General features: G+C 43.4%; 1 protein-coding gene across 1 annotated transcript; it reads right to left on the bottom strand.

The window, feature by feature from the left end:
* Positions 1-6,881: 6,881 nt before the first annotated feature.
* Positions 6,882-10,025, bottom strand: LOC119323948 (proteasome subunit beta type-3-like). The gene is made up of 7 exons (XM_037597660.1): positions 9,869-10,025; positions 9,566-9,747; positions 9,338-9,445; positions 8,779-8,868; positions 7,813-7,897; positions 7,581-7,675; positions 6,882-7,112 (listed from the first exon to the last, which is right to left on the bottom strand). The coding sequence occupies exons 1-7, from the start codon at positions 9,872-9,874 to the stop codon at positions 7,064-7,066; spliced, it is 615 nt and encodes a 204-aa protein (XP_037453557.1). The 5' UTR covers positions 9,875-10,025; the 3' UTR covers positions 6,882-7,063.
* Positions 10,026-11,992: the final 1,967 nt, after the last annotated feature.

Below are 11,992 nucleotides of genomic sequence, written 5' to 3'. Positions count from 1 at the left end.
TGATATAATTGAAATCCCCCATGATCATCCACTTGGTATCATCGGGCATCTGAATATTGTTGAACCAATTCAGAAAATCATCTCTAGCTGCACCTTGACATGGTCCATAGATATTAGTTAGAATTCAAGAATCGCTAGTTAACTTTGAAATGAGTCTGATGGAGAGGGAGAAGTCATTATGGAAGAGAGATTCTCCCTCAAAGAGAGTGCCATTCCATGCAATGAGAAGACCACCAGAAGCTCCAACTAAAGGGAGAAAATCAAAATAGTTTATCCTTTTTGGACAGAAATTCTTGAGATATCTGAAGTCAAACTGCTCTTTTTTAGTCTCTTGAAGACAGATGATATCTGCATTTGCCTCATCAATTTTATTTCTCAGTGCTAACCATTTATTGCTGTCATTAATGTCCCTGATGTTCCAATTGAGAATATTCCAGTTTCTATTCATATCCAGAGAAGATAGAATCTATGACTGTAACTATTGTGCTGAGGAAACCAGCCAAACAAAACATGGCTAAAAGATGATAGAAGATAGGAGTCCATAACCACATATCATACCTCAGCTGTCTTCCATAAGAGAGAAGGTAACTATAACATAGGTAAACAATAAGGCAACTCCCACAATGCGTCACAGCAGTCTTAGACTTCATTACAAAAGGATTAGGGCTAACAAGTTCCATTGATAACATATCACAAAAGTTAACAAGTTCCACAAGTTCCACAGGTAACAGATCACAAAAGTTCATCAAGGACCCAGGAATAAAACTGCTCATTGCTGACATTACTAACAACAGAAGAACTACTTAAGGCTTGAAAGCAGCCTTCTTTGATGGTCCCTTGGTAGCAGCCTTATTCTCCTTCTTCTTCTTGGGCTGGTGCAGCATCTCATCAGAACAGTCTCTTGCAGCAGCCTTGCAGAAAGAGACAACAAGATTTTTAACAATTTTAGTAGCAATAGCTGGAGGGTTAGATAAACAAGGGAAACAATTTTTGTCTGAACATGATTTCCTTCTTAAGCCTTTGTTCAATTCTTGCAATCTAAAACTCCTTCTTACCTCAGTCTCAACCATGGGTGCTTTGTCTTTTCTCTTCCTTTGAGCATGAGCAACTTTGGTGCTGGCAGCTGGCAGAGAGGGAGTGCTCTCCTTGTTTAGTACCTAAGGTGTTAAACTATCATGAGAAGAAGCTTCTTGTTCCACAACTGAATTTTTACAACAAAGAATCTGCTCATTTTGACACTTTTTAGGGATAACAAAAGGCAAAGTTTTATTACTAGCAGAGCCTTCTATGATGCAAGTCCATAATTGAGAAGCAAGCAGAGATTTTTCCCAATCAAAATTGTCAACGTACAACAGAGCAAAAGTGATGAATTTGCACCATTCAATAGGTACTTGAGTGACTAGGTCTGTAGGGGCCACTGGTGCAAAATGAGTGCTCCAAAGCTCCAACCCTTCCTTGGATAAAAACTCCTCATCTTGCCCTGAAGATGCAGTTGGTTGCAACTGAATATCTTGAGTAGAGAAACTTGCATTGAATATAGGAAGGGAAGCCAGGAGGTGCACCCATACTGTTACCTGCGGAAGAGCTGGAATTTGCTGCATCAGATTTATCTGGTGAAGATGAAGCTCTCTGATTGACCACAGCAGTGCCCTCTACAGTGGCCAGAACTGAAGGAATATTGTTAACATCCATCTCTACAAGTGGGGTAGGAGCAATCATTGGGACCAAAGTGGCAGTAGATTCCACGACAGGAGCACCTGACTTTTCAGCAGTAATGATTGGAACAACAACAGAAGTATTTTCCTCAACTGCAGCAGTTGCCTCTTCTGCAACAATGACTTGTACAACAGCAAAACTTGTCCCTTCTGCAGCAATTGTCTCATCTGCAACAATAGGAACAATAGCAATTTGTTGCAGTAGTGGCTCCTGCACTAGCATCTCCAAATCAGGTTGTGGATGAATACCAGCAACCAGCATAACATCTTCAGCAACAGGCAACAGGGGTTCATCAGGGATGTTGAAATCTTTAATTGGAAGTTGCTCAATGGGTTGATTGAGATCAAAATCAACATGATCCACAGGTTGAGCTTCAGATAGAACAAGAGGGGCTAGGAGTTCATCCAATTCTTGTAAGATTGGTCCTCCATTAGCAGATTTTGCGGAGCTTACATTGGCACTGGGCATACCCAAAGAAAGAGTTAGACCATTGTTATCATCCACTGGCTGCTCTGCTTCCACTTCCAGGGGGGCCATCAAATCATTCAGCTCAAGGAATTCTCCAACTTGAATTTCCACATCAACCAGCTGATGTTGCTCTGGCATGGCCCAATGGCCCCAACCCTCCTCTTACTCAGCTTATGCAGGAGCATCTTCATTAACTAGCAAATCTTGGTTGTTAGGTTGCAGCAGATGAAAAGCAACAGGCCCAACCATAAGATTATTTTAGTTGGGATGATGGAACTGTTCTTGAGGCCTTGGGTGAGGGTTTCCATCCACAGGTACCGGATCCTCATCAGCAGGTGGCCCTCTAATAGGCATGTCATCAAAAATCACTATAGGGCAAGACCATGACTGACCATTGAAATTCTTGGCACCATAAACTACCAGACTGGCCAGCACATCCTTTAGAACAACAATCTTGACTTTCAGAGCTACAACAGCGTCACTGGATTTGACTCTGTCCCAAACCATGAGTTGTCCAAAGTCCACAGTTGCATTAGAAAACTCATGGAAATTCCTCAAATCAGCGGGGAAACCAAAGACCATAATCCAAACATCTCGATTCAGATTGAAATTCTTCCAGTTGAGACCATCGTTGTGTCTTTGGGAGACGATGTGGATGTCATCATAAGCATGCAGGCCTCTGTTAACTAGAAAATATCTATCCGCCGCACTCTTAACCCTCACAAAAGCTTGCCCAAACAAACACTTTGTCATAGCAGAAACTCCTATACGCTTAGACTGAAAAAACTCAAGGAGGATCTCACGAATATTGATAAAAGTCACTTCACCTTGGGGCATGGGGACGATTGTTGCAATGGCCAGATCTTCATTTGCCGGAACAAGGTTGCCATGGAGAACACGGTGATGCGCGGGCCGATCGTCGACCTCAATCGCATGGAAGCCTTCAGGAAGGAATGGAGTCGGGTTGAAGGGGAACGATGCCATTGTCGACGGATGGACGAGAGCTGCGACGGCAGAAACCCTTGATGGAGGAGCTGACTGCTGCAAAGATGGTGGAGTTTGGTGGGAATGCTAGTCGACGGCGGGGGTAATGACTTGATTTGACTGGACATGAGGGGTTGTGGTCTCACTGGCGGGTGGGTCTGGGCGTGGCGATTGACGGGTGTCACGGCCACTAGCCAAAGGTGGCTGCTGCAGCAGAGGAGGAGGATGAATGCGGGGAGTCGGCTCAAAAATTGCACCACCAAATCTGCAGTTCTCCTCGATATGGCCCAGACGACGACATCCTCTGCACTGAATCCTGCTCGTGCAACTGGGCCTAAGATGGCCCACACCAAGGCAGCGGACGCAAAAAGGGTTATTGGGCTCCTGATTAGGCTGACGAGGCCCAGAGTTTTCAAATCCCGCAGGCCCCATCGTCCCAAGTGTCACATTATTGGGTGCAGTTAATACAGGGTTTAAGGCAGAAGTTGATTGAGCAAGGCGCTCCGAAACTGGCAGGGTACGTGGTGCACCGGATCTGGCTGGAGATTTGACTGGGGAAGCATGATCTTGAAAAAATCTAGGATTTTGAACAGCAGCTGCATAGGATCTACGATCAGCAGATCGATCTACTACGTCCATTCTTGATCAAGCTCTTGTTGATAGAGCCTGAATTCCTTTTGGAAATCAGGACCACCCTTCCCCCAAAGAAAGAAACCAAGATTGAAAAGATCATTGGCACAATTTCCCCCTTTGATAATAGCAAAACCCACATCTTTGGAAGAAACACTGAATTTGGAAGACCAATTCTGAAGGCAAGAAACTTTGGAACATGATGCATGTCCCCCAAAGCAGGATTGAAGCATGAGACTGACTGAATCCACATTGATACTGAGTTTAGACCGAGTCACCTCAGCCACTAGGATGAATTCCTTGAGTTTGCCACCATCAAAATGGTTGATAGGCACCCCATATTGCTTCCAGATGAAAGCTTCAAAGGCCAAACCTTGCTCGAATTTGAGATCAGAGAGCGCCATTGGGAGGGAGACGACGCATGGTGTGAGGGAGGAGGGTGGCTACCGGTGCCGGAGTGGCAGCCGGCGAGGAATGTGGCCGCTGCGGTCGGAGCGGCCAGCGGCGCGAGGGGAGGGCTAGGCAAGGTGAGGAGACATCTTAGTTATCTAAACTTCCGCCTTTTTCTGTTTTTCATTGTGATATAGGAGTGGATTGTGATGAGATATGTTGTGTGTGTAGATGAGCTTGATATTATTTGTTTTGGATTAATTGTGTTGAACATGCTTAAAACTGTTCGATAACTGAAGAAGGCCAAAAAATTTGGGCAACAATTTTTAAGCATGTGGAAAAGCATTGTTGTCGCGGCGCCTAAAAACCTTCTCTCTCCTATCCTAAAACCATTTTTGGGCAACAACAAGTCATCCGTTGGGCATGCTCTAAGACCACCATGTGTGCACTAATTAGCCGGCAAAACTTTCTTTCACCAGAAACTGACTTTGAGGACCGACTCCGAAACTAAGATTTCTAGTTTTTTTGCACATCAATATCATTCTATTCCTCTTTTTTTTTGCAGGAAAATATCAGTGTATCACAATAGCCTTCAAATGTTCTAAAATATTATTAGTCTGCGTCGCATATTCTCGGAAGCCATCCTTTTAGTAACAAAACTACTATTTACAATCTCCAAACTACGTTGGCTCACATTCAATTCCCTCCGTGCATGTTAGGTGTTCGACAAAAACCCTTTGTGGTACTCACTCTGTTTTTATTTACTCTGCATATTAGAGTTGACTGCAGTCAAATTTCGTAAAGTTTGACCAAGTTTATAGAAAAAAATAAAAACATTTACCTTAACAAATCTATACGATGTGAAAGTACATTCAATAATAAATTTAATAGTGTTGATTTGTTATTGTATATGTTATTATTCTTGTTTATAAACTTGGTCAAAGTTTATAAAGCTTGACTTTGACCAAAGCTAATATGTGGACTAAATAAAAACAGAGGAAGTATTATTTATTCTGTTTTTTGTTGTGATATAGGAGTGGATTGTGATGGAAGATGTTGTGTTTATAGATGAGTTTGGTATTGTTTGTTTTGGATTAATTGTGTTGAACATGCTTTAAAATGTTTGATAGTTGAAGAAGGCCAAAAAATTTGGGCACAATTTTTAGGCATGTGGAAAAGCATTGCTGCCGCGGCGCCTAAAAACCTTCTCTCTTGTACCCTAAAACCATTTCAGAGCAGCAATAAGTCATCCATTGGGCATGCTCTAAGGCCATCATGTGTGCACCAATTAGTTGGCTAAAATTTCTTTTGCCAGAAACCAACTTTGAGGACCGACTCCAAAGCTAAGATTTGTAGTTTTCCGCACGTCAATATCAGTGTATTCTTCCCCTAAAAAAATCAGTGTATTCTTTTCTTTTGCGGGGAAATATCAATGTATTCACAAGAGCTCTCAAATGTTCTAAAATTATTATCTACTAGTACTATGTGTTGCTTATTCTCATCACATGCCATCTTTTTTGCAACAAAACTATTTACACACATACTCTAAGTACTTAATCCATGGGTACGCAGTGCCAAAGGTCTACTACGATTAGAGCTTTAGCGTCAAGTCAAGCTTCGGCAGCTCTTGATCGCCATCACCACAGTGGCCAACACTTCCGTCACTCCGCCGTCGCCAGCCTTCCTCCTCGCCGAACGCCGCCCTCCGGACGTTGAATGCGCCGAACCAGCTCGGCAGCTCGCCAGGCCCCGCCACACCGAGCCCGCCGTGGATGGCGAAGGCGTAACCATGCTGTCCGAGCGGCGCTGGCACGCCGGCGTGGCGCCTTGCGAGCGTGCGCTCACGCTTGTGCGCGTTCTGGTGCCCGCCGAGCGCCTGCGAGCTGTAGAAATCCCGCCGGCAGTAGTGACAGCGGAACAGCTGCCGCGGCTCCTGCTCGGCCTCCGCCGACACGGCGGCCGGGGCGGCGCGCAAACCCAGAGGTGCCTCCGCACCGACCGTGCCGATGAGGTCGAGCTCAACCGGCCGGAGAGATCCCTCCCCTCCGCTGCCGACGACGTGCGGGCGGTCACCACCGCTGTCGCTCACGAGCCCTGCAACTGGGCGGCCTTCTCCTCCTCCCTTCGCCCGCTCTCCCATGAGCAAGCAGGATACCAACTGGGGAACGGAAGTGTTATGTGTGCCGTGTAAAAAATTCTTGTAGGAATTGATCAGGCAATGACATGATTTGAGCGGATGGCTGTACATGTCAGGTGACCGCGACGTACCGCTACATGTCATCTTACAAAAGTCCCTTAAGTTGACATGCATGCAGGCAGTGGTTTCTTTACGTGCTTTGCTTCCGGCGCGCCGGCGAAAACACTGGTCGGCTGACGCAACGGAAGATCGCCGTTCGTGTGGGAGATCTCATTTTCTACTAGTATACCTTGAGGAGATAAGGCAAGTGATGGGTACATGGGATTAGGATATGGCAATACTATATTAGTGTGCACCGGTGTGATGCAAAAATGGGAAATATGTCAGAGCATGTTTCATTCCTATACAAGGCGCTGCCGCAATACAAGTCAAAATGCATAATATAGGTCGTCAGAAGAATAGGCGCAGTACTGATCTAAAAAAAAAAAGGCACAGAGACATATCATGTCCAGTGTCAACAGGCCAAACAAAAGCCTGCCCATACTAGAGGTTGTAATTCTGAAACAAAGTGCACAGGCACACATGATTTCAATTTCAGATTTCAGTGGCATGTTAAAATCCAAGTTGTAGGGTAGAACACAGAAGTGCTTGAGCACATAAAGAGTAGATCACACAGGTTTCAGGTCGAATATGAAGGAACAATCTCCTAGGTGATCTAGGACTACAGGTGTTGCGAAATCAGTCCATTCTTCCCTTTAGCACTCTCTCCTGAACTTCAGTGGGCGTTCTGCAACCAGGAAAACAAAGTATCAGAATATCAACAAGGACTAGGCATAGAGAGAGGGCAAACACCTTCCTCCGATCTCTGGTATGCTAGTACACTACTCCCTGCGTTCCTAAATACAAGACCTTTAAATATTCCAATATGGACTAGATGCAGGGGAAAATGAGTGAATCTACACTCTAACATACATTTATATACATCCATATATAGTCTATATTGAAATCTCTAAAAAATCTTATATTTAAAAATTATTGCTCTTATGATGCACAGTTACAAAATCGTTATAAATCTGATGTGCAATTCAAATATCAAATTATAACACTTCTTCACGGGATTAGCATTTTCAGTAGGTAAAGTTTTGCGCACAAAGTGCCCAAATAATAAACAAATTGTATCAGCGTCAGTAGGTCAGCAGGGAGATCGTCACACTTTTGTATACTATGTAAGAGTTGAGAGATGTGTGGAACTTACACAATAAGAACATAACCTCCCCAACCACTCAGGCAATCGCGATCAACAGAAGACAGCAATGCTTGCGAGATTGTCTCAAATAGTTCTTCAGGTTCCTTTACCAAATAAATAATTAAAACAATTGTCATATTTACAATACAAAACCAGACAAGGGAAGTTGCTGTAGTATCTTGCATGAGGAACTACATAAAAGAAATTAGTGTGTACACATCACTAGAGTAAGGAAACGAACCATGTCTGGTTTGTACATGGACTCACAAGCACCATATAATGATTCTGAAGCAGTACCAGAAACCACAAAATCTTTTGCCAGTTCCCTGCATAAAGAAAGCACTTTTGATCAGATTGCCTGCTACAGATAAGCCAGCAAAGGGTTCACACGAATTAATATTATCATGTATCAAGAGACTTGACATGAAGCACTGCAATCTGTGGATGGGAACAGTATACCTGCATACTGTCTACATTAACAATACAGCTTTGTACGGCTCCTGCCAAGGCTAAAACAAGATAACCTTTCCAAGTAACATTATATATGCCAATATTAGTTACTTATTTGTTTTGGATGCCTTTATACCCTAGTTTGGTGTTTTCTGAACCTCATTATTCAATATCCATGTTGGTCACAGGGAAAGGTATTCCCCATAAATCTCACACCTTATCATTGTCAACACTTGGATGGCAATTGACAATAATCATTTTTAACCTAAGCCTGAATACATCTTAGGACTCTGACTGAGCAAAAACTGCTAAAGAAAATACTCTTCTTTGCTATACACGCTCATGGGAGACAGGTACCATACTTGAATTACTCCCCCCATCCGGGATTAATATGCCGGGGGGCCACTTCTCCACAACCAAGGCACTAGCCATTTTAGTTACCAATCCCTTAGATTTCTCCACCAAGCACACACGCATTATCTCCCCTGCCTGCATGCGGCCAATGGATAGCATGCATGCATCAGCCGTTTTCTCTCACATGCCCGCATGGCTAATGTCTAGAGGGACCAGCAGCAGAATCTAATTGGCCTAATAAATAGGGACGGGGCATGGTGGATTGCTGGCCCTATAATCCCCTGCGGAGGGAATATGTAAATAAAACATAGCACACGGCCATATATTCAACTAAATGTACTTTTGAGAAGGAAGTAGCACAAGTTACGGAAAAGGTCATGAAAAGACAAGAACTGGTACATACTTGGCACCAATGCAGTCCATGGTACATATAAATGGCTGATCTTTTTCACCTAGCCCGGCAATGATCGGTTGGCAGAAGTATGGCCCAAACCTAAATATCATGAAATAACTCTGTTAGCCATCCCCATAATTCAGCTAATATAACAGGTGGTAATAAGACAGAAGAAACAGTAAATGATACTGTATCTACAAAAGCATCCTACACATTTCAGCTAATCAAAAATATGATTTGCAAATCAGATCGAACAAATAAAGGACACACAGCATAACTGCAGAAATATTAACATACATATCAGTAGGAACATTTCAAATTTCATAACCAGCTGTATCGTCAATCATCACTTTTCTTATCACGAATTATGTGAAGATTAACCCAATAGAAGGAACACCTACACTACTTCTTATAGGCCAACCGGTCACCGCAGTGCAATTCAGTGAGTCTACATTTACATTTGTTTCATATGCTCAGCGATGGTTCATGTTTTCTACTCTTAACACCATCATCATTGCACGATGTTCCAAATCAGGCTACCAAGAATTCAAGGCTTGGAACTTCTCACCTTTTCTCGTAGAGGAGGGCGGAGACGAGGCTGGCGAAGGTCTCAGGCTTCATGTCCCTCTCCTCCCGAAGCTGGTACAGTTTATGCTTAAACACCAGCCGCTGGTACCTGCACACACATGACGCGGCAGACAGACGTCAGACCCAAACCCTAAACCGACGAAAGCCACCAAATCAGGGGCGATCAGCCAAGCAACCAGAAACCGCAAATTCAGGATTGGAGACCCACAGCGTCTGGGCGTCGGTGGCGAGGCCGGAGAGGCCGATGTACAGCTTGCCGTGGATCTTGAACACCCTCTGGAAGTCGGTGGCGACGGTCTGCAGCTGCACGCCCAGGCGCCGGTCGCTGGCGATCGCGAAGCAGTTCTTCCCCACCATCGCCACCACGGCGCTCCCGTTGTACTCGAAGATCTGCGGAACGGGGGAAGAGGCAGCGCGGATCAGACGGGGGAAGCGGGTAAAGGAGCTAGGGTTTTGCGTGATGGGGATGGAAGCAGGGAGGTCGGAGGGTACGGTTGCGGAGGGCACTCACCGACATGGCTGGCAGGGATGCAACAGACGGCGGAGGCGGAGCGAGAGGAGGCGGCGGAGCGCGGCGGCTTCGGTTGTGTATCCGGCGACGGAAAGAAAAGCGGCGAGTCCTCTGTAATTGGGTCTCGCGCAGTGGCCCAGTAGTCAGTCAAGAGTCTCGGAGCGAGTCCGAGGCAGTTAATTTACGGCCCAGACTTGGTACATAGTAGAGGCCTAGATTTTTTTTAGGGGGATATAGAGAGAGCAACTAATTAACGAGCGCTTTTTTGGGAGCCTCGCAACGATCAGCGCCACTTGACACGCTCTCAGCGATTCGCCACGTGTCATATTTTGAACGCTTCCTTTGGATTTTGTTTTTTATTTTTTCGCACGCGTTTTCGACTTTTTAAACGTTTTTTTTCAATATTTTGGTTTTTCACCGGTCTTTCCTAGCTTTTCGAGAAAAAAAATTTAAAAAAATTGCGTAAAAAACACATTTTTTTTTCTTTTGCGAGAGTCACGATTTTGTTTCCGCGAGAGGCACGGCCATGCCTCTTGGAAACGGAAAGAAAATATGTTTTCTATTTATTTTTTCTTTCATGAGAGTTACGGTTTTGCTTCCGCGAGAGTCATGGCCGTGCCTCTTGAAAACGGAAAAAACGCATTTTCTATATTTTTTTCGTGAGAGTCACGGTTTTGCTTTCGCGAGAGTCACGGTAGTGCCTCCTTGGAAACGGAAAAAAACGTGTTTTCTGTTGTTGTTTTTCTTTCGTGAGAGTTACGGTTTTGCTTCCACGAGAGGCACAATTATGATTTCGTCAGAGGCACGGGCATGCCTCTTTCGGAAGGGAAAAAGGCGTGCTCCCGATTCGGTTTTTTCATCCGGGTTTTTTTGTAAAAAAAATCGATAATACCTATCAACATGAGATCTAGTTTTGAAGACCTCGACGCGAGGAATCCAACGGTGAAAGCGATTCAAGATTTGGACGCACGATTTAAGAGATAAACGTTTTGAATAAATGGATCTACGAAAAAAAAACTCTTTAACTAGTCGCGACCTGGGGAATTGTTCGCAACGAGTACTCTTTAACTAGTGATTTCGGGATATATAGGCCTAGATGGTTTGCTTAGAGAGGGTGCTGATATGTCTCGCTCGAGAGCTCCTATAGGGCGCTTAAGGCAGCCCATCAGAGTTCTCTCGCCCGCTCGCTTCCTTCGCCCGCTCGCTCCCCTGATCGCTCGCCCACTTGCTTCTGTGGCTCGAGCTCGTTCACCCGCTCGCTAAGGAAAAGTTTTTTTTTTCATTTTTTTCTGCAGTTGATCACGTAAGAAAAAAACCGTCCGGTTTTTCTATTTTTTACGAAATAAAATTGGGAAATTGAAAAAGGTTTAAACATTTACAAAAAAGTTCATCGATTTTTTTGGAAAAGTTCAAAAATTCGAGAAAAGATCATTGATTTTCATTTTTTTATCTATTTTGAACGAATTTAATCGATTTTCAAAAGGTTCATCAACTTTCAAGAAAAGTTCATCGATTTTCAAAATAAGTTCATAAGTTTTGAAAAAAGTTCATCTATTTCAAAATAAGTTCATCAATTTACAAAATAAGTTCATCGATTTTGAAAAAAGTTCATCCATTTTGACATAAGTTCATTGATTTTGGAAAAAGTTAATCAAATTTCATAAAAAGTTCACCGAAATTTTAAAATAATTCATTGAATTTTTTAAAAGTTCATCAATTCCGAAAAAATATTCATCAGTGTTGTAAACATTCATCGAATTTGAAAAAAAAACTCATCAAATTTTAAAAAAACACATCAAAAATAAAAAGTTCATTGAAATTGGAAAAAGTTCATCGAATTTTGAAAAGAAATCATTGATTTGAAAAATAGTTCACAAACTTAAGAAAAGAAACAGGAAACAAAAAAAAATCGAAAATGTAGGGGGTGATTTAGTATACATAGAAAAATGACAATAGGAAAAGGGTATACACAATGTAGAGCCGGCGTTTTGGTTAGTGTCATTCTCTTGGGACAAAGAGATTGCGGGTTCAATCCCTTGTTGATCGCACTCCATGCGTTACCTCATTTTCATTTTTGCTTTGTTTTAAAACAGATACAAAAGAAAACATGGGCTGGCCCAGCTT

Source organism: Triticum dicoccoides, chromosome 6B, assembly GCF_002162155.2.
Source record: "Triticum dicoccoides isolate Atlit2015 ecotype Zavitan chromosome 6B, WEW_v2.0, whole genome shotgun sequence".
NCBI classification, from domain to species: Eukaryota; Viridiplantae; Streptophyta; class Magnoliopsida; order Poales; family Poaceae; genus Triticum; species Triticum dicoccoides.
This window is presented reverse-complemented; position numbering and strand designations above follow the sequence as displayed.

What these genes read in the sequence shown, in the direction of transcription:
- LOC119323948 (XM_037597660.1), bottom strand. An exon ending in ATGGACTGCATTGGTGCCAA is followed by an intron (nt 7,898 to 8,778) that starts GTATGTACCAGT and finishes TTCTTTATGCAG; the next exon opens with GGAACTGGCAAAAGATTTTG. An exon ending in GGAGGTTATGTTCTTATTGT is followed by an intron (nt 7,113 to 7,580) that starts GTAAGTTCCACA and finishes TCCTGGTTGCAG; the next exon opens with AACGCCCACTGAAGTTCAGG.